Source organism: Microcaecilia unicolor, chromosome 14, assembly GCF_901765095.1.
Source record: "Microcaecilia unicolor chromosome 14, aMicUni1.1, whole genome shotgun sequence".
Taxonomy (NCBI): Eukaryota; Metazoa; Chordata; class Amphibia; order Gymnophiona; family Siphonopidae; genus Microcaecilia; species Microcaecilia unicolor.
Genome location: NC_044044.1, coordinates 30,435,050 through 30,462,874, shown reverse-complemented (window position 1 = coordinate 30,462,874; position 27,825 = coordinate 30,435,050). Strand labels below are relative to the sequence as shown.

Sequence of the window (27,825 nt, the reverse complement as noted above, 5' to 3'; positions counted from 1 at the left end):
TTGAAGAAATGGAGGGAGGGGGGAACCGGGACAGTACCATCCAGAAGGGGACTAAGGTCAGCGTTCCCAGCACGCCACATCATCTGGAACGGGGAAAGAAGATTTATCTGTCCGTCTTGTCTGTTAGATCTGATAGATGGGCGGTGATACCAGACCTTGAAGATGCTTGCTTTTCCTTAGTAAAGATTTAAACTATGCACAAGGTGTCACATGGGCTTCTTGCTCTGGTATAGAGGGGATGGTGTCCATCTTATTTATATCCCAGAGGTATCATAGGAAAAATCTGGAAGGATACTATGGAAAACACATCCCACCTTTCCCCAGAGTGCTCACTTCATTCTAGCTGGGGTAACCCAGAACTTGATCCAAAAATCCCTCATACACTCAGGGCCCCGCAGATTTCAGAACACAAATAGAGGTTGAGGTAACCCAGTTCTGTCCTGCCACGTACATGCAATAATTTGTTGCATCGGCTTTACTCATCCTTCTCCACTTTGACTTCAATGAAGGAGTTCATGTCCGGGCAAAAGGCTTTAAGTCCATGGGTGTAACGAGGGTCTTGTTCCACTGATCTTTCTTCATCCTCCTCGTCCTCTTCCTCCTCCTCCTCCTCCTCCTGGAAGTTGGGGTTATAGACATGGAGAGGCAAGAGCTGGGCCTCGGCAGAGGGCAGGCGCTCAGAGGGAGGCCCGTAGACCCGGTTGGCCTTGGTGCCATGCTTGGAGTTGGCATCAATGTGGTAGCATAGCTCAGTCAGCTCACGAGAGCGGAAGCGTGGTGGCCGTGCCACCCACACCCCAGGCTCATTCAGGCTGTCCTCTTCATCTGACATCAGCTCCTCCGTCACATCTTTCCACAGGCGCTGCTGTTCTGGCGGGAAATGGTGGATGACTGAGGAACGGTTGGCAAAGAGCTAGGAGACACAATTGGTAACACATCATCAACCGTTCATTCATTTTAGTATTTATATACCTCTTAGACATGAGCAGTTTACAGTTTCATTTTACAGGTACTGGGTCTGTCCCTTGTGGGCTCAGAAACACAAAACATGCACAGCCTCACCCACGCACATGCACAGCCTCACCCGTAACCTCCAGCATTCTTCTGCCCCTCACCCTGTATCTGCGGCTTCGGAGTTTCTTCTCCTCTTTTTCCTTCAGGCTCTTGAAGGGGTTCATGGAGTTGCGATACTCTCGCCTTTTTGTGAGGAAATAGGCCACACAAGCACCTGTGACGGGATCAGGAAGGGAAGCAGATTAGAGACAGTTTATGAACGCTTGGGTTAGTTTGTTTCTTTGTGTAAGTGCAAGCATGTTTATTTCTGAATGCATATATGACTTTGTATTGTATATCTGTGTATGTATCTTGTTGCGTGTCTGTATGTTTCTGTTCTACATGAGCTATGTAAAAGTCTTTACACGTTTTTCACGACCTAATATCTACAAAATACAATTCAAACTACATTAAGCAGAAGTTTGTGTCATCTACACAATATACTCTACACTTTTCATGGCATAACGTCACATCATGAGAGAACAATTATAAACTTGAAGACTGCAGTCTACAAATGATCCCCAGACAACCTGAAAAGAGTTTGAGCTGTTCTGCCGAGTAGAATGGACAAAAACTGAACAATGCCGCTGTGCAAAGCTGGTAGACGCTTGCCTAAATATGACTGTCTTTGCTGTAAAAGGGGCTTCACCAGGTACTGAGACAAAGGGGTGCGAAGACTTATGCAATCAAGACCTAGTTGCTGTTTTATTATTTCTGTAATTGTTTTTGCACTGGAAGTGTAGAGTAGGTTGTGTAAATCACTGGATCAAAGTCCTACTTGAATGCATGTATTTTTTAGACAGCAGAGTTTGCAAAATGTATGAGGGTGTGAAGACTTTTATATAAGTTGCTATGTATAATTGATGGTTCATCCCAAAATCTGGTCATAAATCAAGAGTTTTCTCAAGTCTTGGTACAGACTTCACGCAGTAGAAGAAGATGAAGAAACCTGCACAGTGTATTCCTGCCCTTGGACAGGTGTGTGTGCAGATGGGGGATGGCAGGGAGGGTAGTGGGGGGGGGGGGGGGGCAGCGAAAAGGTAGGACTGTAAGTAGGGTCATCCCCTCCTTCGCACCTTTCAGCTCTTTGTCTGTGTAGTGGTGGATGCTGGACACCAGTTCCTGCTTCAGTTTCTCCACCAGAAACTTCACCACTGAGATATTCCAGGAAGACTTGATACTGGGGGGGGGAAAAAGAGAGAGAGAAAGAGAGAGATTAAAAGTGTAGAACACAAACGGGACAGACACAGAATGCAGAGCAGAGAAGGTGAGACAGTGTAGAGGAGAGATGCAAAAAGAGACATATAAATAAGGCAGAGGAGAGGGGAGAGAGACGCACATAATTTAGGGCAGAACGAATGAGATATAGAGAACAGGAGAAGGAAGAGAGCTGCATTGCACAGTAGAGACAGGGGCAGATGCATAAAGAGACTAGAGGCCGACTGAATTTCAGTTTTAGTTACGGTGCCGAAACTACCCCCCTCCCTATTTTCTGACCGTATATTTTTGGTGGAAGCCGGAAATTTGTGCTGTCCTGTTTGTCTGCCTCCTTCTTCCCCTCCAACCAGGAATTGCTTCTTTCCCCAGTCTACCTGTAAGTGCCCCACTTGGAGAAAAGTCACAGCGAAGGGGATGAGATAGATAATGTCGAATAACTTCTACTGGACTCAAAAAAAGTTCACAGCAAAAGTTTTATTAATAAAATCTGGACTCGACACGAGTCGTGTTTCGGCCGCTCAGGCCTGCTTCAGGAGTCCCTGTGGATAGTTTGCAAAGATCTTCTGAACGAATGCAGCTAGAGTACTGGAGCGAGCTGTGATAAAGGAAAATTCTTGATTCAAGGGTTCACTGTCGCAATGCAACATGTAACGTCTCAAAGACATCTTCTGGTAGTCCAGGGATGTAATCAGGGCAAGGGTGATGATCCCCAGTTGCTCCTGCTTATGATGGCTGTGCTCTCAAAATGGCTGACCTCTAGTAGCAATCTCGCAAAACTGATGCAAGAGGTCATGGCAGCCATTTTGAGAGTAGAAGTGACATAGGAAGGAGCAGCTGACGATCACTCCTACCCTGCATATACCACTAAACCACCAGGGATTGTAAGGTAATCTTGGGGTGGGGGGGGGGGGGGCTACTTTGCATTGTGTGTGTGTGTAATTCAATTGCAAGTAATGCAGTTATGATCTTGCATAGTAGTTTATATGGTAAATAGATTATTCCAAATAAATGCTTTTGATACAGATGTTTAACAGGAATTGAAGTCTGTAAATTTGAGATAAGTTCCTTAATAATTAACCTCTCTGTGGAGATATGACATCAGCTGTCACTCCAAACATGTGGCAAAGCTAGCCACTGTAAAAGCACTATGGCTTTCAGTTTCAGTTTTCATTAGCTGAGCTCCATGTGTGAAGAGGCTATTTTGATTGGAGGTAAAATATGGTCTTATAATAATTAAATTATTATATATATATTCTGGCTTGGATACTATTTGGGTGATTCAAAAGAATTTCCAGGCTCTGTTGGAGATGCAGCATCACAAAATATCACATATCCAAACAAGGTACCCTCTAACCATGTATTTAAATTTTTTTGTGTGGACCATCCGAGAGTGGGTGAATTTCCAGATTGCGTTTTGCCTCACATTCGATGGAAGTTCACCCATTTTCTGATGATCCCAAAAAAAGTTTTAAAATATATGGTTAGAGGGTACCTTGTTTGGATGTGAGATTTGTTTTCAAGCAGAAGTACTGTTCAGTTTATATAGTGTTAGTAGAATGATATTACAATGAAATGCAGCTTATATATTAGAAAATAATTTGAGAAATGTATTGCCGTTCGATTGTAATTCTTCAGAGTATATAGTCCTTGCGTTCAGTAACATCAATGTGCTTTTTTTATTCTGGATTGTGCATCAGGCTGGTATACTGTCCTCAGTGTAGACCGGTGTCTGGGACTCCCTTACCCTAATTTAGTACGGATCTGTATCATGTTTGTCCTTCAATCAGTTTCATAACTAAATACGAAACAGAAAACATCTCAGTGCTACTTTCTGTTGTTATTTGTGCACATTTTGGGTAAGCATAAAAAGCTGGTAATCATGATATTTGGGGTATTTTTTTTACACGTTCTCACAAATTTCCTGTCTCGGAGGATGTTTAACTACATTGACTTGGGAAGCTAAACATGTACGTCCTTGTTAAAATGGCTTTCCCAGTTGTCAGCTTGTGCTTGCAGTTCCTGTGATTGGAGGGTAATAATCTCCTGTGGATTTAACAGAGGGCTGCTGATTGCAAGCTCTGACAATCCCCGTAAGGCCTCCTTGGTTCACATTTCACACAACCAATCTTTTAGTTTCCAGTGTCGGTTTTGGCTTTGGCCAAAACCAATCAATACGTTTTGGCTGTAGTTTCAGTTTTGGCCGAGAGTGTTTAGACAGTGTTGGTAGCAGTTTCGGTTTCAGCCGAAACTGGGAAAAAAGCAGTTTGGTCGGCCTCTAAAAGACAGAGGATATAATGAAGAAAGAATATGAGTTTGCCCTCAGTGACACAAGTTTGGTGAGTCTCAGCCTGAGTTCCCGGGGTAAAATGGTTTCAGGATGGTATCATGGTTGAATAGGTATGCAGAAAAGGTTCTCTACCTCTCCGAACCATTAAAACGTTTGCTGTTGGAGATATGGTTGTGCACACTGTGTACCAATTTCTGGGGAGAGAGAGAGAGAGATAGGTTAGAAGGAAGAAAGCAAGCAGTCGCTCATCAGGTACAAATTACACTCAATTCTGGCACTCCAAGCCATCATAACACATCTTCCTGTGGATCAGCAGAGCCTGGATCTGAGAGGACAAGAGTCTGGGAGGTAGTGGGGAAGGTCCACCCAGTAATGTACCTTTTACTGTACCCCAATCTGTAAAGAAACATAAACTTAACAATAAACTCCAGGGTCAGGCTGAGTCAGGCCTCACTCTGACCAAACTGCATTGATTAGAGACACCGCGTATCTAATCCATTACAGCTTCCAAGATTTTCTTAGTTCCTTAGGAAGTGCAATATCAGATGATGCTTGTGTTTGTTTGTTTTTTAAATTCTATATTTTTGATTAATGATATTCTGATTATTGCTATCTTGTTTATTATACATGTGTTTTTCTATAATGGCTATTGATGTGCATTTGTATTGTATATTTTCTATTTATATTTTGGGCCTTTTGGCCGGGGGGGGGGGGGGGTGCAATTTATAAATATGAACAAAGAGTGACACCGTCTGCATGTTCCTACCCTAGCTGAGATAATTGTTAATCACCTCTCTGACTTCATGTGCAACTTTCTTTAAATTAGTCCCCTTATTTCTAACTCCTCTTACTCTCTCTTACATATTTATATGTTTCATCTTTACTTATACCCTAAGCTGTCTATTAAAATGTTTTATTACATGTTGTGTTCCGTTACCGTTTTCCCGCGGGAGGTGGTGGAGAGGAAAACGGTAACGGAATTCAAACATGCGTGGGATAAACATAAAGGAATCCTGCTCAGAAGGAGGGGATCCCCAGAAGCTTAGCCGGTGGTGGGAGGCAGGGCTGGTGGTTGGGAGGCGGGGATAGTGCTGGGCAGACTTATATGGTCTGTGCCAGAGCTGGTGGTTGGGAGGCGGGGCTGGTGGTTGGGAGGCGGGGATAGTGCTGGGCAGACTTATATGGTCTGTGCCAGAGCTGGTGGTTGGGAGGCGGGGCTGGTGGTTGGGAGGCAGGGATAGTGCTGGGCAGACTTATACGGTCTGTGCCAGAGCTGGTGGTGGGAGGTGGGGCTGGTGGTTGGGAGGCAGAGATAGTGCTGGGCAGACTTGTACGGTCTGTGCCAGAGCCGGTGGTGGGAGGCGGGGCTAGTGGTTGGGAGGCGGGGATAGTGCTGGGCAGACTTGTACGGTCTGTGCCAGAGCCGGTGGTGGGAGGCGGGGCTAGTGGTTGGGAGGCGGGGATAGTGCTGGGCAGACTTGTACGGTCTGTGCCAGAGCCGGTGGTGGGAGGCGGGGCTAGTGGTTGGGAGGCGGGGATAGTGCTGGGCAGACTTATACTGTCTGTGCCCTGAAAAAGACAGGTACAAATCAAGGTAAGGTATACACAAAAAAATGTCACATGTGAGTTATCTTGTTGGGCAGACTAGATGGACCGTACAGGTCTTTCTCTGCCGTCATCTACTATGTTACTATGTGTTAACATTGTAAGTAGTATACTATGTCATACTTTGTATTGTTATTTGAATATTTTTGCTGCTGTAATTGTCTATTGCTCATGTTGGACTTATTCTTTCTGTACACTGCCTTGAGTGAATCGCTTCAAAAAAGACGATAAATAAATCCTAATAAATAAATAAATTGCAAGCCCATAGATACAAATGGGGGGCTATAACAGGACTATATTTCCCTGCATGGCACTGACAGAATGAAGAGTATGAGCCCTGTAGATGCAATGCGGCTAAACTTGAACCTTGTGCAACTATGGTTCCAACCCAGCTCTGAAGTCTCTTCTTTCTGCTCCTGTCCCCCTCCTTTGATCTTTCCTTCAGAGAAACCAGCATCTGCCACCCCTGAACAATACTGGTAGATGCTGGGGAAGAGACATGAGAGAGCACTCACAGATAACACCAGGTCTCTTTTCCTGCGGGAGTTTTTCTGCCCACTGCCCCTGGCCTTGCAAGAAGAGCCAGTGTAGAGGAGTAGGGGAGGTGGCAGAGGCTGTGGTGGCGGTGGAGAGGAGGAAGACCGACGGTCACTGCAGCTGGCTGATGCTTCCCCCCCACTGTCAATGACCATGGCGCCAGGACTCAGGGATTCCTCCCGCTGCAACTGCTGCTTCACTCCCGAAAGGAGTCCACTTTCCACACCACAGCTGTCCAGTGTGGCCCTGTGGATGGCAAGAGGCGCAGATGCAGAATGCTGTTTGGCAAAAGCTGGGACAAGCAGGCGTTGAAGGGATCCATCAGAGGTGATGTATTCGTCTGTAACCTGCAATTAGACCAGAAGAAACCTCGTATTAATTCTGCATGCAAGTGTTGCTCGTTAGAGGCAAAGTCCTGTGGAGAACTTGGGATTTTGGGGCTTCTGTACAGGGGAGAGAAAGGCACAGAGAGGAGGAGACTGAAAGGTAAGAGGGGGGAAAGAGAGAGAGATGCAAAGTCACCCAATGAAAGAAGGAAAAAACTGAGCAACAATTCAGAATCCATCATTTTCTCTTGGTGTCTCTCTCCCCCTCTGTCACCTGGTCCCATCACACTATTATCTCTGAAATGTTCAATCAAAGTTCTTGGTCAAATGTGACCAGAATTTGTTCCCTGTGCTCCTTTTCTGGATTTCCAGTCTTTACATACCTTATTTCTAGCTCTTGTAATGTCAAAAATGGATTATTGCAACTCCTTTTATCAGCCGAGAAGACTGCAACCTATACGAAATACATCTATTAAAGGGCTCTTCGATAAGTGAAAATTTGATCGTGTTACACCCCTTCTCCAGAATGAGCATTGGCTCCTGGTAGCTTTTTGTATTCCTTTTCAAAAAAATTGCAATTATTACTCGTTATGCATTTTATTCAGGTGTCTCTCTCTTTTTTTTTTTCTAATGCTCATGATCTACACTCCCCAGCTAAGGTATTAGGTTCATCTCGACCACATATATTACCTATTCTTTCACATTACAAAACATTGTTAGATCGGGGGTGGGCAACCTGCGGCCCCCGTGAGACCATGGGAAGGAAAATGGCCCACACAAACACCATTAACCAGAGTTTTGTTGCCAGTGGAACCATCGACGGATACAACAACAGCACAAGACTTGTTTGACAACATCAGCAACTGTTTGGAAAGACAGAGGTATGCGGCAACAGAGCATTCTGGTAATAATTTGTGTTCATTCAGTCATCACGTTGAGTTTTGTTGGCAGTGAATTATACGGCAAATTTGTTAATTTTCTGTGTTCGGCCATCTAGGGACAGTACTACTACTACTTAGCATTTCTATAGCGCTGCCAGGGTTACGCAGTGCTGTACAAGTTTAAACATGGGGAAGGACAGTCCCTGCTCAAGAGAGCTTACAATCTAAAGGTAACAAGCTATGTAGTCAGTGTAGGTATCATGAATGAGGAAGGTGGTTAGGCGCCAAAAGCAAGGGAGAAGAGATGGGCTTTGAGTAAGGACTTGAAAATGGGCAGGGAGGGCGCATGGCGTATGGGCTCGGGAAGTCTGTTCCAGGCATAAGGTGATGCGAGGCAGAAGGGGCGGAGTCTCGAGTTAGCGGTGGTGGAGAAGGGTACAGATAGTAGTGATTTGTCCTGAGAGCGGAGGTTACGGGTGGGAACATACGGGGAGAGGAGGGTAGAGAGGTAATGGGGGGCTGCAGATTGAGTGCATTTGAAGGTCATTAGGAGAAGCTTGCACTGAATACGGTAGCGAATCGGGAGCCAGTGAAGCGACTTGAGGAGAGGGGTGATATGAGAGTATCGGTTCACACGGTAGATAAGACGTGCAGCGGAATTTTGGACAGATTGAAGGGGGGATAGGTGGCTAAGCGGGAGACCAGCAAGGAGAAGGTTGCAATAGTCAAGACGAGAGGTAACGAGTGAGTGGACGAGGGTTCGGGTGGTCTGTTCAGAGAGGAATGGGCGGATTTTGCTAATATTATAGAGGAAGAAGCGACAGGTCTTAGCTGTCTGCTGGATATGGGCAGAGAAGGAGAGGGAGGAGTAAAAAATGACTCCGAGATTGCGGGCTGAAGAGACAGGGAAGATGAGGGCGTTGTCAACAGAGACAGAAAGTGGGGGAAGAGGAGAAGAGGGTTTGGGTGGAAAGACAAGGAGCTCAGTCTTTGCCATGTTCAGTTTCAGATGCCGGTTGGACATTCATGCAGCCCTCTGTGTATAAAGGTTGCAAACGTATTTATCTGGTTTTGCTGTGGTTGCCCCAGAGCCAGATTTAGACTTGGTGAGCCCTAAACTATATAAAGCTTGGAGGCCCCTTGTTAAAAAAGTTACACCAGAGGATCTCACAAAGGTGTGAATCAAAACAGAACCTTGGGTCACCACTAATTTGTGCTTAAAATATTAAATTTCATTTAAAGCCATTTTAAAACTACACATAAAAATTTGCTACACAAGATTTTATGAGCTACAGTACACATAAAAAGTCACATAAAATTCTAAAAGCCAAAAAAAAAAATTCTGAAATGTTGTGAGGCCCTAAGCTGTAGCTTGTTTAGCTTATGCCTAAATCTGGCACTGGGTTGCCCCTACCCTGTGGGATCATTTACCCCTCTCTCTTATTGCCGTATCTCAAAAAAGATATAGTGGAATTAGAAAAGGTTGAAAGAAGAGTGACCAAAATGATAAAGGGGATGGAACTCCTCCCATATGAAGAAAGGCTAAAGAGGTTAGGGCTCTTCAGGTTAGAAAAGAGAAGGATGAGGGGGGATATGATTGAGTTCTACAAAATCCTGAGTGGTGTAGAATGTGTAGAAGTGAATAGATTTTTTTACTTGTTCCAAAAGTGCAAAGACTAGGGGATACTTGAGGAAGTTACATGGAAATACTTTTAAAACAAATAGGAGGAAATATTTTTTCACTTAAAGAACAGTTAAGCTCTGGAACTCTTTGCCGGAGGATGTGGTAACAGCGGTTAGCATATCTGGGTTTAAAAAGGGTTTGGATAAGTTTCTGGAGGAAAAGTATATAGTTGGTTATTGAGACAGACATGGGGAAGTCACTGCTTGCCCTAGGATTGTTAGTATGAAATGTTGTCACTATCGACCTGGAGTGGCCACTGTTGAAAGCAGGATACTGGGCTAGATGGACCATTGGTCTGACCCAATATGGCTAGTCTTCTGTTCTCCTGGGAGCTGACATCAAATGCTTACAGCCATCTAATTGGTCATAGTTGCAGCATCTGAAAGGCAAATACCTCCTAATTCTAGAACGTTGTCAGTCCAGATTTGCAGCTAGCACACAAGTTTGCACGCACAAGTTATTGAATAAGGTCAGTTGTGCGCATAACTTGATTTAATTGGTGAGCTACATTTGGCCTTAATTGGCATCCATTAGCAGTTACCCGTATAACTGCCCTTAGTCAGTATTCTCTAAGGTGCGTGCTCAAATTCCAGAGCGTGCAACTTCAATTCTACATCAGCACTAACTTTAGGCAGCCTTTTGAGAATTACCCCCATCCCATGGATTCTATCTATGGTGCACAGGTTTGGGCATGCTTCCGAGATGCATGCACAACCTAATGGGCGATCAAGCTGTTAACTATCAATTATTGGATGCTAACAATCAACTATTGGCATTAATTAGCATCAGTTAGGATATGCGCATGCATCTGGCTGTGCGCTATTCTATAAATCCCACAGTACGAAGCCCAAAAGGCAGTGTGGCCATGGAAGGGGCATGCATGGGTCACGGGCATTCCAAAACGTTGTGCACAGTGTTATAGAATATTGTTTGACAGACAGACAAAGGGAGCAGATGGAGACACTTTTATAGCCTTTATATATGTTGTCAGACCCTTGATGCAGGCTATCTTTCTGCCGAAACGACAACCAAAGAAGAACAGAAGTCCTCCGCACGAATAAAACCAGATGAGCAAACACAGCGGGGATGACACGAAAGATGATGCAGAATAAAAAAAGCGTCCAGTGGACTAAAAAGTTCACATCAGATGCTTTATTCAAAGTAAAATGGACACAAATCGTGTTTCGGCCGCAAAGGCCTGCCTCAGGAGTCCCTGTAAAACGTAGTCATAAGGCTACACAGCGTACTATGAATAACAACAACGAAGGTCCTGGTTAAAGTATATGATACGCGGGAGCACTGTCAAACAGAGTTGCGGCTAATTAGCAGCAACATGTGTCGAGTCCATTTTACTTTGAATAAAGCATCTGATGTGAACTTTTTAGTCCATTGGATGCTTTTTTTTTATTCTGCATCATCCTTCATGTCACCTCCACTGTGTTTGCTTATCTGTCTGCCGAAACACAGCCGTGTCGGGTCATCCGCATTTTACTGTGTCTGCTGGTAGGAATACAGACTGCTGGTTCCATAAGTGTCTCCATCTCCTCACTTTGTCTGATTGTATTGAATATTGTTTCCCCCCCCCCCCCCCCCCCCCCAACTTGGGTGCCAGGATTTACACCAAGTATCAACAGGCGTAAGTCTGGTGCCCAGAGTTGACATGAAGTCACATTCTATAATGGACATGCACCCATATCTATTTTTGAGAAAAGATATCGTGATAAAGTCACCTCCAGGATAGTTGGGTTAAGGCAGCTTCAGTCTGAACTACAAGTCCCAGAAGGCATTGCAGGCAAGGAGCCAGGGGGTGAGATGGAAAACCCGGACTGGACTCCTAGCTGCAAGAAGGGAGGACATGGGTGTAAACTAACAGGAGGTGTAGATTGGCTGCCACTAGGGGGAAAGAGAGCTAGGAAACCCTGTGTGCAGGAGCTCCTCATTAGGCTCATGCTCAACTCAGCTGGTATGAGTGTGTGGAGAATGATTGGTTGTGAAGGCAGAAGCCAGGGATTGATTAGGCAGGTGGGAAGGAGTCTCAGGAGTTCAGTTCAGGGAGAGCAGCAAGGAAGGGATTCTGAGAAGTATTTGCAGGTAAGAAGAAGTCCCTAAAGTATTGACCTTACTAGTGAAGTTGTTGCAGGGGGAATCCCTTGGGTGTGAGAAGTCCCTAAAATATGGCGTTCATTATGAGGGTGAAGAGAGTAGAAGTATAACTGCTGCTTTGTGATTGAACTATGATGATGAATTGAATGGACTGCTGCTGTTGGAACTGTGTACAAAACCTGCATGGAATAAAGTCCTTGAGTTTGAAGTTACTGGTGGATATCTGTTCCTTCATTGTACCAGGAGCCTGTGGTTAGAGGAGATTGTTCTATCCCTGGCTGCACCAGAGAGGCGCCTGGTTACAATATATAGATATATACAGGGTTCAAGAATAATGGCAGCTCGCTAGGTGCAGCCTAACCTCGCTAGGAACTCTTTCTGTTGGATACGCCAGATGTGGTGGTACAGATGTGGCTGCTGCAGCTGCTGCCGCCGATGCTGCACCCAGCTGTCGCAGTTCCTCGATCACAACCTGCACGCTGCCAAGTCCCTCGGGCTCCTCCTCTACTGCCTTGCACACCTCCGATGCCAGCTTCACCTGCCCTGCCGGTACAGTATTCTCTGCTGGAACGGGCTGCGGAGGCAGCACAGCTGCAACCTCTGCGTCATTGCCGTGGCACTTCCGTTTCCTCAGCTCGCTCATATCATCCTGCAGCCGTGTCAGGAGCTCACAGTTAGATCTGGCCACCCCCAGCGCAGCCTCGGCAACGCTGACTGCCTTCTCCACTCGCTGGTAGATGAGGTGCAGCAACTGCTCTGAGTTCTGGACTGCCAGACCCTGCCCAGACACAGTGATGGGGGTAGGGATTGCTGGGCCCGTGCCCAAGCCACCTGAAGATGTTTCATTACTCTCGCTCTTGCAGGTGCACCCACAGCATTTGGTTTCACTGCTCCCATTGGGTGGTGAGAACAGAATTGTGGCACTAAAGGACATGATGCCACACGCTCAACAAAGTCAAAATACTGCGTTTGGTATACCGATTTTTAATTGTTGTTTTCTAAAGGGTCAACTTGGCATCAATACAGAGTTGGATGGTAATATGCCACAGTTGAGTGCAAAGTCCTCATGGCAAGCCCTATTGAGTAATTATTGCCCCAGATTTGATACATTGGCTTTTTTTGCCCTTAGTAACTTTGCTCTGGTCATTGTCCTTCTGTATTCCAACATCTTGGAGGCGCAGAACTAAAAAATCTTTCTGTGAAGATGGGCTATTAATGCATTGGAGAGGTCATTCTCTGTGTGCCACCAGTCACTGTGGCATTCATTATTAGCCAACAGTAATAAATATTTGCTTTGGAGGAGGATGGTTACAGTGGACAACCAATTAATGTTGTATTTGCTGGTTTTCTTCTATGTTGAAAGGCATGATGAAGTGATTTGTACTTGAGGTTTCTTTGTTCATCTTTCTCTCTGTAAATATGTGTCCACGAAGCTTAGGTTAAGGAAAACAAGTATACCACTTAAGAATTATTATTATTATTATTATTTTGGAATTTAAACTCTGTTCTTATTTAAATCATGTTAGGGGAGCAGCCATGTTTGGAGGAGTGTCAGAAATTGCATCACAGCTAACAGCGTGGGTGCCACACTGCCACTTTTGAGTCAGCCCTTGCGTTTCCGCACAGATGAGCCCAAAAGGGTGTGGTACAGTCCACTACTTCCTTGTCAACATGGCTACTCCTTGGCAGCACCTGAAATTGTATAGTATTGCTGAGAATGTCAGAATTAACGTCTGAATTTAACAAGGTGCTTGGCATGAGCTTTTCTGATACAATTCAAAAATCTTTGAAACTGTGTATAATTCCTCCCATGCAGTTTTCTCCCTCGTTCAAGTCCTTGATTGGACTTTCTGTATCTGAGTAGTCTGGGGCCACTGCAATTCACAACCTCTTCTAGGGAGGAATCATGAACATTTTCAAAGCCCTTGATAAGAGGGTTTCAGTGAAAGGCCTGGTACCACGGCTCCCAGATCAGGTGGAAAAAAAATCCCTGGGTAGTTGCAAATGAAGGCCCATGACGCCAGGGATACTATTACTGGTTCTGAATGAGCTGGGTTGAAAACTTAGTAAGGGGGAATGACTGGGACAAAATACCAAGGAACCGCAAACTATCCTTAAAACTGAATTTTATCAAGCAGGGAAAGCATGCAGATCCTGGTTCATGGAATTCTTTCCAACCCCTTTGGTTCCCTGTGTAGGTGTTGGTAGACCCTCTGAGGTGTGCAGGAGTCAAGTTGCCCACTCTTCCTAGCATCAGGGTGGGGTAACAATATTGCAGTTTCCATTTCATAGGGCAAGCAAGTCCCTGAGACATCTGTAGAACCTGCTTCCCCTGTTTGTACAGGCACAGTTTGGGTTGGGCATGGGGAGGCAATGCCCCCCCCCCACCCCCAAATGATGTAGCTGCAAATGCTTTGGTGCAAATCCCCCCCCCCCCCCCCACTGCCCCAGATAAGCAGGCAAACTACACCTGTATGATTGAAACTGTGATATTGCTGTACCACCCCTAACGGAAGAGACACAAGGGTGGACTTCACACCTAAGAGAGAACATTGGAATTTTCAGCTCCTATGTATTTCCTTACACCATTCCTCTGGACTAGAATGAAAATTTTAAGTTACTGAGCCATTAGATGTCACTGTCGGTCGGTTCTGTAAGTGCTGCAGTTTCCTTTCACATTATTACAAAGCGTTGAGACATTTTCTGACGGATGTTTTCTCTGCAGCAACTCTTCCAGTGAGGACTATGATTATCTTTCCCCCACTTCTCCCCCTATATTTGGACTCCTTCTGTTCAGTTTTCAAACCCCTACCCACTGCCTCAGGTACATAGTGAGGTGACCCTTCTACTAAAATCAGTTAAGTTTTGGGTTTAATGTGCTATAATGCATCCGATCATTCCCACTATTTTTTTATGCACTAACATTCAGATTAACACGCAGTTCCTGGTTAATGCAGAAGCACTTACACCCTCATGATCAAAAGCCCCGCGCTGTTCCAAACAGCGCTCTAAAAATAGCGCTGGAACAGCGCGGGGCTTTACCGCACTGATGATCAGAGATAATGCATGCATATTTAAGCAGCGCAATTATCTCTGATCATGGGGTAGAAGTGCGGGCGAATTGTGCTGAGCATGCGCTCAGCACAATCCTCCCGCACTTGTTTGACAGGTCGGGGCTGTCAAAAGCCCAAACCTGTCAAACCCTCATGATCAACAGGGCTGGAGGTCCATGGGACCACCATGCCCTGTCTACCCCTGCCCCGAGCAACGGGGGGCTGGAGGTCCGATCCCACCCCCCCCACCCCCAAGTTCAGGGAGGCCTGGAGAGATCCGGTGGATCTCCAGCCCCCCCAAACCCCCAGAAAATGTCAAGTGGGACTAGATTCTATATATCACACCTAAAAAAAAAAATCGATGCTGAAACACAATATGCCTAGGCGTATTCTGTAAAGTACACCTAAATGTGGGCGTATATTATAGAATAAATCTAAATTTCCACGCGAGTTATAGAATACACTGAGCACTCGTCCGCGTGACTAAACGCATCAACTCTGCAACACAACATAACCTTAGATCGTATTGGACATTATATATTCCTTATTATCATTGACCCTTATCGTACCTTATACTCTAACCTTACCTGACCCCTATTTCAATCTATATTTGTTTACCCTACTGGACTTGGCGTTCGCCTTTACGGTTTTTTTGTAAGCCACATTGAGCCTGCTAATGGGTGTGAAAATGTGGGATACAAATGTTACAAATAAATAAACAAATAAATACACTTAGTCGGAGGCAGTTACACCAAGTAAAACTTGGTATTAGAGTTTCCCATCTGTGCAAACAGGTTGTTGGGCCCATTATAACACTTTGGGCTCCTTTTAGAAAGCCGCGGTATCGATTACCGCAGGTTGGGCTCCTTTTAGAAAGCAGCGGTATCGATTACCGCATGCTGAATGCGACGAAGCCCACAAGAATTAAATAGGCTTTGTCGCATTCGCCCTTTATCTGCAAACAAAGTAAACCAAAATAGAATGTAAACTAATAGAAATTGGAAAGGGCCATGGAAGGAGTTCACTTAAATGAGGAGTCAAAATGTTTAAAAAATGTAGCAGAAGTGCTTTTCAGCCTTTACGTAGACAAGTTTTTTATTTTATTTATTGATTACATTTGTATCCCACATTTTCCCACCTATTTGCGGGCTCAGTGTGGCTTACAATACATTATGAATTATGGAAAAACAGTTTGTTACATTGCGATTATGGGTTACATTGTGAAGAGTTATGGAAGATAAAGTTAAGTCAATCATCTTTGGGGCGTAGAAACTATGGGATGTGACATAGGGGGAATGATAGGGTGATCGAATAATAGCAAGAGAGCGTTAGGGTATTGCAATTTTATCTGTGGGTAGATTTTTGAGTGGGAGAGAATATGGGGAAAGAGAGTTTAGAAGAGAATGGCTTGATACATGCCACCTTAAATTTATAAGCCAAATAATCAGAAAAGCTGAATTTGGTATTAAATGGACTTGGAAAAATTCCGCATTTTTAGGTATAACTTGTCTGGAATGTTTTTACGTTTGGGGAGCGTGCCAGGTGCCCTTGACCTGGATTGGCCACTGTCGGTGACAGGATGCTGGGCTAGATGGACCTTTGGTCTTTCCCAGTATGGCACTACTTATGTACTTATGTACTTATGCTTTTACCCTTCACTGTCAATTAAAATGTTCTATTACGTATTGTGTTGACATTGTAAATAGTAACTATGCCATACTTTGTATTGTTATTTGAATATTTTTACTGCTGTAATTGCCTATTGCTCGTGTTTGATTTATTCTTCCTGTACACTGCCTTAAGTGAATTCCTTCAAAAAGGCGGTAAATAAATCCTAATAAATAAATTTTCTGTAGTAAACTAGAAATCCAAGAATGTTTATACTAGAATGTTTTTTTATTGTATTTTTGCTGTCTAAATTTAATACTTTCCTTTCTTTTCTAGGGTACCCTGAAGAATGCTGCAAGTGATGGACGAGGGACAGATACTCTTGGAATCTTATATATATAAAAAAAAAGTCACGTTAGCTGGATGAGTGGAGTCCCTTGGGAGGTATGGGCCGTCAAGCTCAATGTGGTGGACTTGATCAACAGAGAAAGAGCAGCAGATATGCCAAGAAAAGGTGGGGGAGAAAGATGGTAAAAAGATCAGCATTGTGGAAGTGATGAACAGGTATGACTTTATCACACAGACGCTAACGTAGTCAGAGGTGGACAATGTTTTTTTGTTTTTTTTTTAATTTAATTTTATATTTATGCAATTTATAAGTATTAAAATATAAACCTGTACAGAAAAATGTTACAGATACAAACTGTGGGAGGGAGCCGGGAGGGGAGGATGCGCACGAAAATAACGCCAATCACGGGGTAAGAAGGGGAGAGCAGCTCTGGAAGTAGGCAGGACCTGGGGAACATGCCAGGTAGTTCAAACAAATTGCAGGTAAGTAACTGCGCTTTACTTGTTGACAAGTATCCCTCGGTCTTTATACCTCTGAACTGTGGTGAATTATAAGAAATTTGAGCTCTAGGACTTTCTGTACTACATCCTTTGCACACCCACTTTCCAGAGCAGAATTACTGTTTCACAAACCCTCTTCATTTCAATTGCTTCCCCAACTACAAAGCCCTAAACGTGAAAAGCATCTGTTCCAGAACCATCGGCTTTTAGTATAGTTTGAGACGCAATTCTCAGACCTTTCCCCTAGTATCTCTGAAAGCTCTCTCGCATTATAAGCTGGAGGAAGATGGCAGCTGTGTTTCACAGGTTTACTTCTGCCATAGACAACTTGGCTGTGCTACCTTCAGATCTGAAAATGGGGCCAGTGCCTGGCTTTGGCATAGTTAGATCTGTCTTTGGAACTCCTGTCCACTAGGGCCATTTGGGTCTGGGTGTGTTATAGATCCAGGAAGGGTGGAAGACTGCTCAGTCTACTAGACATTCAGCTTTTTTCTATGTAGCTCCTGCTCTCTGGAACTGCCTTCCAAAAATTATCAGATTAGAAGAGTCGTATGTTAAATTTCGTAAACTTCTAAAAACATACCCAGTGGCGTAGCTACAGGTGGGCCAGGGCCCACCCACTTTGGACTCAGGCCCACCCAAAATTGTGACACTCTTGCTATGGCTGGTGGGTATTCCCAAACCTTGCCAGCTGAAGATTTTCTGTCCTTGGGCAGCCAGCGCTCTTCCAAATGTAAGCCAGCAGCACTTGCCTTGAGCTGACGCTAAGACCGGCCCTTCTGCACATGCTCAGTTTTCATACATGCAAAAGCACTGAACATGCATGGCCTGCCTGCAGCAGCATCAGTTTGAGGCAAGTGCTGGCTTCTCGAGTAGTAATAGGAAATCTTCAGCTGGCAGAGTTTAGGGATCCCACCAGCTCAAGTATTTAATATTTGGGGTTTGTGGGCAGGGAGGGGTGGAGAGAAGAGCAAACTGGAGGGGTACCTGGGGGGGGGGGGGGGAGGATTTCATGCCCACTCACCTTGGGCTCAGGCCCACCCAAAATTGGCTATCTGGCTATGCCCCTGAACATACCTATTCCGAAATACGTTTGAAAGTAATCTGGGGTGAAAAAAGGGAAACAGGGGCAGAATGTATATGCAGAAAAAAACATATGTTTGTTTATATAAATCTGTTATGAATGGATTGTTTTATTGTTGTTTTTTATTCTCAGAATGGATGCTTTTGGTTTGCCGTGCTTTCCTATCAAAGAAATGGAGTTCCTGTAGGTTATTTTAAAAATTTTGTGTATTTTTAAAGAATGTAAACCGTTCTGGTTTGTGTATACAATTAAGTAACTGTATAGAAAATAAGTAAACGATAAACGATACTCTGGTGCTGAGGACATATCTTAAGAGTAGATACTCCTCCAGCACAACTCACTGCAAGAAAACAAGTAGACAAATGAGGACCATTACAACTGACTGCTTCTAGTGTAGTTCATCCATAAAGTAATTTATACATAGGATGATGAACTGTCCTTGCTTAAAAGAAGAAATCCACTGCTTATACAGAGACACCAAGGGTGGTTCATTCCAAAGAATGAAATTCACCAGGGTAACGAGTGAGACGAGGTTTTCTAGCAATGTAGCTAGGAGTATAAATGTGGAAAAACCTTTGCACCACTCGAAAACTTCAATCTCACTCACTGTGGTGGTAAATCTTACTCTGGACGGGCCACCCTTGGCATCTCTGCACTTGTCCATAGTTTAAATTTCATCTGCCCCAGTCTGCAGTTTGTCAGTCCATGTTTTAACCATTTTGAATAACTGTGTGTCATCTGCACATTTAATTCACTAGTTGCATCCTTTCCTGATTCCTAATACATCAAAAACAGCCACATAACCAAACACTTTTAATTTTATGAAAAGTGCTGAATACTTCGGCTGCTAATCTCGCACCTAGCACCAAAGCATGTACAGAGCGAGGCACTGAATGCGCGCACCACAGTTCTAAGGCATGTGTCCCACGTGACACATTCGTGCACGCGAAGTAGACAAAGAAGGGAAATAAAAAGCTTTCATGGGTTCGGCCAGGCAGCCGTGTACAAAGCGCATGCGGCTTATGGCCCTTCAGATCCACCCCCATGCCCGACTTCTTCTCCTGACTGCATGCTAGAGCAAAGCTAAAACTGGAGAGCGGCTGTGATTGGTGGAAGCAGCTGTTGCTCAGGCAAAGTCTGAGCTTGAGAGGAAGAGAAGGGGCGGAGCACACATCCCCTAAGAGAAGGGGGACTGTGACTGTCGTTTAACAGAGGCTGTTTTCATAGCCCGGCGGCCATCTTGGATGGTGTATTCTTAAACTGAGAGCTGTAGTGAGGCTGGGCTAATGTAGCAGAGCACATGGAGACTAACTTTTCGTGATGGGAGGCAAATCATTTTTTGCTTATTTCACAAATAGTCACTAATTCCCCTTCAAAAAGTCCACAGTGCTACCTTTTTATGTTTTATAATTAAATTTTTTTAAAAATGGGGAAGAAGGGATCTAAATGTGTGTTCCCCTTAAGCGTACTTTACTCTTTAAAGCGGTCTAGTTTAGTGCTGTGGGATGGAGGCGTACTTCTGGTTTCTATGCCAAAAGTGAAGTACATGAGCGTTTTCCTTTCTGAAACCTGTATGATTTTCAAAGCACAACAGAAGGCTTAAGACATCTTCTCTGCACCCTTTCCTCTTCCCAAATGTCTTTGGGCCAATTTAAGTTGGAGCTGGGATCTAGGCTGTAGTGCTCTGAGCCTTCATTTGCAACTTCTAGGAGAATCCTCCCCCCCCCCCCCCCGATTTGATATCATCCATAGGAGCCAGCTCTGTGGGTGCAAGATTGAACAAGCTTCTTGACTGTGTCGGGACAGATAATGTCTATTGGGTTCAGCAGCCTCTCAACCTACTTAAGACAAGACACCACAATGACAATTCTCCACTAGGGGCTCAGCACCAGGACTCTTTCTAAAAATCTGCAGTCAAATATTTGTATTTCTGCTAACCTGCAGGCCACGTGTGGACATGCATCAGACCTGAGAAAGGACTTGTTTTGATCTCTTGAGGCAAGCACCAATGGAGAGAGTTGTGAACATGAAGTCAGAGTCTGGGGTTCCTAACTCTCTCCAGGGTTCTTAAGCCCCCCCCCCCAAAAAAAAAAAAAAAAGTTGCCACTTTTCCTGTATGCAGGTCACATCTCTGTCAAAGACTTAACGGAATTGCACCCTAAGCAAAATTACAGTTTCCCTACAGTTTTAATAACTGTAGTGTGACCTTTGGGGAATGAGTAACGTCTGCAAATTCCGTTGACTATTGAGGAAAGCACCGAGTGGGCTGCAGATCAGCTGACTTTTCCAGTTTACATTTAAATTGGTGCCCAAAATGGAAACGTGGCCGTTCTCTCTCCAGTGGCAAAGGGCATCCAGCCCCCACCCAGCAAGAAGTCCTTCCTTACAGGATGAAGTGGTAACGTCTTCACTCATATGGGAAACTATCACAGATAGATATAAAACCTACAAGTTAAAGTAAATCCTACTTACCCCCTCTGCGCCTGACAGGATCTCAACATGATGTCCACAAGCACATGGCACAAAACAGACACAGAACAGCAAGAGAAGTCACAGACCTCACAGTTAACGAATTTCCCAGGCTGGAACATAAGCTTCCACCAATGCCATGTTTTTGTACACCTGCTTAGGCACTGATTGAAGAATTCGGGTGTTAGGGTGGGGCTATATAATTTAAAAAATACAGTGCCAGTAAAAATAAATTAAAAACTAGCAAGAAGTAACTTGCAATGTGTATTCGTGCACTTGCATCTATCCACCCTATTGCAGTCGTACATGGCCCTCTCCATGCCCAGGCGGGAAGCCCCCCTGATATAAATGTCGAGGTTGAAAACTAGTGGCATTACATTAACTAGGCTCCTCCTAGGATAGGTAAGGCCTCTTATCCTAAGGGTGCTCTGTATTTGTCTCCCCGGTTTGCAGGCTCTTTCTTTCAACTTCAGGGCCACAAAGTGGCTTCCATCATCCGCAGAAAGCGTGAAGTCTCTCTTAAAAGGATAAGAGGGCCCTGTTAACATGCAAGCGGCCACTTAGACAGGGCCTGTTGACCTGGGAAAAGAGAGCCACCCTTTACAATTTTCCTTGGTTCTGGACTCCTGTCCCGCATCTGGAAGTCCCAGGGTCACTCTTGGAACTGCCAGGCATACCCTTTTATTACCCTCACTGTTTGCCCCGCCCTTTCTCATCTTCCTCTCTCCCTAATCTTATTAATTATATATAAACTTTTGTTTTTTTCCAAAGGGGGAATAAATAAAAAGAAAATAATTAAAAAAAAAAGAATCAAAGTGGAAAAGAAAAGTAGTCAGATGAGAAAACAAGGCCTAGAAGACAAGCTATCCCTGGAAAAAAAAAGCCCGGAAAGGATACGACAAGGACGTATTCTCTTTGTATTCTTGTGTGTTCTCTGTGTGTGTGCAGGGCTGGGTGCACTCAGGGAAGGGGGGAGCCCCGCCTTCTCTCGCTGCTGATTGGACGCAGGAGAGCAGCCAGGGCTCAGGCGGCCGGGCACAGTGCTGAGTGGGGATCCCAGCCGAGGGGGGCCTTTAGGGGATGGAGAGGGAAACTGTTTAGCTTTTTATTTCTTGTGGCTTTGCTCCCTATGGTCTGGAACGGCAATGGAAAACACACACACACAAGCAGTGGGATCTCGGTCCTGTCCTGCAGCACTGTCTGCCAGGCCAAACCTGACGCAGAGGGTTTGGGAGTAGGAGATGCTGTGAAAGGAGTATACTGACTGACAAAAGCCATTTGTGGTGGGTCCCACAGTTGGCAGCTCTAGGGCAAGAGTCTGATACTACAGTGCATTACTGCACTTTACCTTTTTCAATGTACTTACACAGCTGCATATCAGAGTGTCTGTACTGGAATAACAGTGTGCGCAAGGCAGGACAAGATGCAGTTGCACTGACAGAGCTGGATGCAAGGCGGTGTCTCAGTGCTGGACTAGTGGGAATACATGGTGTGTGTTATTTCCTTTACTGCTGCCTCCAGCAGCGTGTGTAATAAAACATGCTGTATGAATGAAGATAGATGAGACTGCAGGGAAGCGATCATTCATCCTTTATTCTTCCCTTGAAGGGCTGCGGATTTCGCTCCTTTCATTTTCTTTAGCTTCTGCCTCTGATGATATACCAAGCGGGAGCTGCTGGAGTGTGTCTGCTATACAATGCATGTAGCTTGAGTGGCTTGTATTGCAGCTGCGTAGTGGATCGAGTGCTGCATGTGTGCATAGCACAGGTATGCAACTATATTTTCCTAGCTGGACCGCCCTGCCTGAACGCTGCCTTCCTCACGGTGTCTGACAGTTCAATAGTTTTTGTTAACTTGTAGGTGGCATATAAACATGGAAATAAATATTGCATGCTGTTTTGCCAGCTTCCACAACATATACACTTGCAGCTGCTGGAAAAAGGATTACAAATGGTGTTTATGTTAGGGGAGAAAAACAGTGCCAACACATTTGCTTTTCAAATGCACAACATGTGGTTTTGCCTCTGAGCTGCAAGTAGCAGTCAGTAATTTCCTTCTGAAGCTTCCCAACAAAGTACACCCCTCCCCCTGGTCCCTAAAAGTGTATTTAAAGTGTGTTCTGTATAAATTGTGGGCGTGAGATTGTGCACACAGCCATCAGCTTCTTGAAAACTGTCCGTGCTGTAGGAGGTTGAAAATGGACACTGACCCTCTTAAGTTAAGCGCCTAACTTTAGGCACTCAGAGGTTAGACGCCCAAATGGGGGTAAACTAACTGCTACAAGAGGCAGGGGAGGGACGTGAGGCTTGGTGCAGGCGGCCGGTTCTGGGAGGCGCCAGCAGCCAAAAAGAAGAGCGAGAACAGCTTCCCCTGCTAGCCTGAAAGTGCTTTGGACTGTGGGTTGCAGTTGTACTCCGGGTCACGGAGCAGTCCCAAAGCTGGAGGGAGCAGGGAAAGAAAGCTGGCGGGCAGCAGGGCAACCTGTGGCACTCACCAGTGCTGTGGGGAAAGCAGGAGGCAGGCTGGCAGGGACAGCCGTAGCACCGGTGTTGCGGGTGGGCTGGCAGCTGTGCATGTACGAACAGTGTGTGTGCACAGGAGGAAGCCAATAGGGAAGAAGAGTAGGTGAGAGCCCCCAAATTGGTGCAAACATAATACCAATCACTAGGTAGAGGGGGACGAGCAGCCTTGGAAGTGGGCAGGTCCTGGGGAACATGCTGGGCAGTTCAAACAAGCCTGGGCAGTGAGAGGGCTACAGGCAAGCCCCGGGGAGAACCCTGACAATGAGTGTCTGTACCCAAGAGTTTGACTGTGAGTGCCCGCTCTGAAAAGAGAGCACATCTGTGTCCAACCCTTTGCCCTGAAGAAGGGAGAGACCAACCAAGAGTGCCTGTCCTGAAGAGAGAGAACCTGTCTTAAAAGGAGACCCAGACGTAGCACCTGTACATAGTGTGTAGGGGGGATAGACAGAGATTTTCTTGCTTATCTTTTATTTAAATCTAGTTAGCTATACATGGCTTTCTCCGCCAAAAGACACTAAGAGTGGAGTGCACCCACCAGAGGAAGGAGCTAGGGTTTTTTCCTTTTTTTTAGTTTGTGGAGTTAGTGTAGTAGGTTCCTTCACCAAAGAGCTGACCACATTTGAGAAGAGATGAGACAGAGACCAACCACAAAAGGTACCCAAATACTTGTACACTGTGTGTACACAGACTGAATAACAATAATAAAGCACCTCATTAGCACTGAAGTATAAGTTTGAGCTGTATTGTAGAAGTAGAGTTTAATTAAGAGTAATAGTATGTGAACATTTACTTTTGACTGTGAACACTGAGATTTGTTATTGTGATATCCTTGAACCTATTCAAGCATAAATATCTGTGAATACTAGCTGGAATTTTAACATCTACTATCTTGTTAGGACACATGTGTTACATGCTTGTTTTTTAAATTTATCTAACTTAACCTCTTGGTTGAATGGTGTTTATTTGGGGAACCCGTTTGGACCGTGACAGTTCTGTAAGTTTACAGTATTTTGATATATGTCATCATTTGCTTGTTTTTTTTAAATTTCTGATCTGAAGAAGGCGGTTTTGAGGCATATTTTCAAAGCACTTAGCCTTCCAAAGTTCCATAGGTTTCTATGGAACTTTGGAAGGCTAAGTGCTTTGAAAATATGCCTCATTGTCTTCGAAAGCTAATCAAAAAAATGTATCATTTTATGTTCCTTTCTTTTCTTTGTTTTGTTATATTTCTATTTATCACTTCTATAAACATGAACTTTTCAAAAAAGAGTCAATGAGGATGTCTGTGAATAATATCCCCCAAATTCTCGAAAGTAGCGCACCTAAGTGCTGTAGCATTTAACTGCAAAGGGGGCGTTCACCTAGGTGGGGCACAAACTTAGGTGCCAAATTTATAGGATACTAATATTTACCTTCCTTTTACATGGTGGAAGAATCAGCGCTTAAATGTTGGCACCTAAATGCCAACTTAGGCTCTATTCTGTAAGAGAATCTGGGTGCCCAGATGCCGTACAGAATACATCTTAGTGCATAGATTTCGGGCCCCTAATATCGAACCCCCTTTACCTCCCTACTACTAATCATTTCTATAGCGCTACTAGATGTACGCAGCGCTGTACACATTATATGCAGGTACTTTCTCTGTCCCTAGGGGGCTCACAATCTTAAGTTTTTGTACCTGGGGCAATGATGGGTTAAGTGACTTGCCTGGGGTCGCAAGGAGCTGCAGTAGGAATAGAACCCAGGTCTGATTACATTCTTTCTCTTTAAAAAACCAGAAGTTATTTAACAATACATATACTTAAATCTCTAATTCAAATCCCACTGATTAAAGTAATCCCAGTTTTCACAGGCTTCACTCCTTTTAAAGTAATAATTGAGGAAATATTTCTGAGGAAAACTTTAGGAGTCATACCCGGAATTCTGGGAAAAACAATAATCGCGATATTAATCATCTATAATAATATTCAGATGTATTATTTCTAACTAATATTGGACAATAAGTATGTTTTCAATGAAATGATTTGACTATACACCGTATTGGCCTTGAAGAAGCCAACCAGATGATCAATGTGGAATAATGAATTAGACGAGTAATATCTGGGGATAATCAGGTTAATACTACTTTTTTTTTTTTCAGTTTACTGTTTAATTGATCTCCTTGTCTTGTTTCACTCTCCCTATTTAGTGGTCTAAAGAAGAGAATAGAATTACCTGACTGAAATAATTCCTATATATTACTTTCTCTGTATTCCCGGCAAGTTGTTTTATCACTTGTAAAAAATTTAAATGGTTATAAAAAAAAAAAGAAAAAGAACCCAGGTCACCAAGATCACAGCCCGCTGCATTAACCATTAGGCCACTCCTGCACGCTCCCTGTGCCTGGGTTCTAATCCCAAGCTCTGTCACTGACTCTGTATGTATTCCTGGGGAACAAAAAACAACAAGGCAAGTGTCCTCTCCATTTCTTGGATGCTCTGTATCCCCCTCCTTGTCTTTCCATCTCCACAAGAGTTTGTGTGAAGAGCCACCTTCCACGGCGTTGGTCTGTGGAGCTGCGCAGCGGACATGGACATTCAAATATGCAAAGTGCATGACTTCTGAGTTCATTCAAGCTGCGTCCCAAAGCTGAGATTGCAGTGAAGGAGAAAGAGGAGGGAAGGCACTGTGTTATTAGAGCCTTCTAAGAGTTTGGGATTGTGGGGAAAATACTTCCCATCCCCCAGGCCAGAAATCCCTGTTTTAGAAAGCAGGCAGGGAAGACTTGTCTTCTCCTTTCCTTAGGGGAGATGCAAGGTGAGAGAGAGAGCAGGGCTGGCCCAACCATTAACAAGTCTAAGTGGTTGACTAGGGCAACAGCTTCTTAGGGGCAGCAAGGAGAAGCTGCATTCAAAGCAAAAGGTAGATCCAGAGGGATAGGCTCAACACATCCTTTAACCTGTACTTCTATAGGAAATGTGTGAGCTGATCATGATTGTTGAGTTTAATTATCAAAATTAACTACAATACGTCACCACATCCTCCCTTATTTTGACTGTCTTTCCATATCTGCTTGATTAGATCGTCTTGTTAGCCTTGATATCTTTGTAACACCAATTGTATCTTTTGTACCCTGAAATGGTGATGCCATAACAGGTCTTTGTAAGCCACATTGAGCCTGCAAATAGGTGGGAAAATGTGGGATACAAGTGCAATAAATAAATAATCTTAGGAGACTTCAGGCTAGGGGTATGAAAGTTAATTGGGGAGGGGGGCAGCAGCTCTGAGGCAGAGCAAAGCAGGAGAGAGAAGTTTTATAGAGAGTACTGGTGAGAGAGATGGATGATGGGGCTTCAGTGGTGAGAGACTGATTAAAAGAAAGGGAGAGATACACAGACCGAGAAAGTGTACCAGAGACACAAGAGAGAGTCCTGTGGAGGTCTAGAGAGAAACAGAGATGGGTGAGGTTACAGAGTGCCACTGATCCATTGCCAGTTGTTTTTTCTTTTTTCTCTATGTATTATAGTGGCTGAGTAGCGTCTGAGCTGTCAGATGCAACCATCCACATCATCCTAGATGCCTTCAGTTTAGCATCAATCTTGCTAGGCTGTGGAGATATGGGGGGGGGGGGGGAGTGTGAGGTAGAGGTGGGGAGAGTCCTGATATAAACCCTTCTGCTTCCCTGTGGTGTCACTCCTTTTCCTGTGGCAAGTTGGAAAGGACCCGGTTGCAGACAGCTATGGCCCTGGAGCAGGTTTGCGGTTCTGACTTTGCACTGAGGAAGCATTATATGGAACCTCTGTCTCTGGGTTCTTACAACACAGGGGCAGTACCACCTGGCCAGGATCCAGAGACCTTCATGATCCGGTTATGCCGTGGCGAAGGCAGTAGGGTTGCCCTGGAACTAGCACATGGCACCACCACCCTGGCTTTCAAGTTCCAGGGTGGTATAATCGCAGCAGCAGACACCCGTTCCTCCAGTGGTTCATACATCTCCAGCCCTGACTCGCAGAAGGTCATCCCTATCCACAGCCACCTGCTGGGCACCACCTCTGGCACAGCTGCAGACTGCGCTACCTGGGAGCGCCTGCTGGCACGGGACTTCCGACTTTACCAGCTGCGCCATGGTCTTAAATTGAGCGTAGCAGGGGCTGCCAAACTCCTGTCAAGTGCACTGTACTGCTACAAAGGTCTGGGGCTGTGTGTGGCCACTCTTCTCTGTGGCTGGGACCACACTGGCCCTGCCCTCTTCTATGTGTACAGCGATGGAACACGACTGCCTGGGGATACCTTCTCAGTGGGCTCAGGATCACCATATGCCTACAGCGTGCTGGACGAGAGCTATCGATATGACATGAGCACAACAGAGGCTTATGCGTTGGCGTGCCGTGCCGTCTGCCATGCTACTCACCGCGATGCCTACTCCGGAGGCCATGTAGACCTCTTCCATGTGCAGGAGAGCGGCTGGAAGCTAGTGTCACGGAAGGACGTCTTTCCATTTTATTATGGTCTCCAGTCAAGGCAGAAGAATGTGGAGGAGGGTGAGGAAGAAGCCGGCACCCATTGA

General features: G+C 44.9%; 2 protein-coding genes across 2 annotated transcripts; one reads left to right on the top strand and one right to left on the bottom strand.

Moving 5' to 3' along the window:
- C14H14orf93 (chromosome 14 C14orf93 homolog) lies at window positions 1–21,731 on the bottom strand. The gene is made up of 7 exons (XM_030187766.1): window positions 21,655–21,731; window positions 12,056–13,105; window positions 6,679–7,047; window positions 4,691–4,752; window positions 2,130–2,233; window positions 1,116–1,228; window positions 1–913 (listed from the first exon to the last, which is right to left on the bottom strand). Exons 2-7 carry the CDS (start codon window positions 12,626–12,628, stop codon window positions 476–478), a joined length of 1,659 nt encoding a protein of 552 aa, XP_030043626.1. The 5' UTR covers window positions 12,629–13,105; window positions 21,655–21,731; the 3' UTR covers window positions 1–475.
- On the top strand, window positions 17,491–27,825 carry PSMB11 (proteasome subunit beta 11). Its single transcript, XM_030186750.1, has 2 exons — window positions 17,491–17,586; window positions 26,971–27,825. The coding sequence occupies exons 1-2, from the start codon at window positions 17,491–17,493 to the stop codon at window positions 27,823–27,825; spliced, it is 951 nt and encodes a 316-aa protein (XP_030042610.1).

Coding starts and splice junctions, on each gene's coding strand:
- C14H14orf93 (XM_030187766.1), bottom strand. CDS start 12,628: ATGTCCTTTAGTGCCACAATTCTGTTCTCACCACCCAATGGGAGCAGT. Junction 4,753..6,678: donor AAAGAGACCTGGTGTTATCT/GTGAGTGCTCTC, acceptor CTCTCTCCCCAG/AAATTGGTACACAGTGTGCA. Junction 2,234..4,690: donor CGTTTTAATGGTTCGGAGAG/GTAGAGAACCTT, acceptor TCCCCCCCCCAG/TATCAAGTCTTCCTGGAATA.
- PSMB11 (XM_030186750.1), top strand. CDS start 17,491: ATGGCAGCTGTGTTTCACAGGTTTACTTCTGCCATAGACAACTTGGCT. Junction 17,587..26,970: donor CAGTGCCTGGCTTTGGCATA/GTTAGATCTGTC, acceptor TCCTGTGGCAAG/TTGGAAAGGACCCGGTTGCA.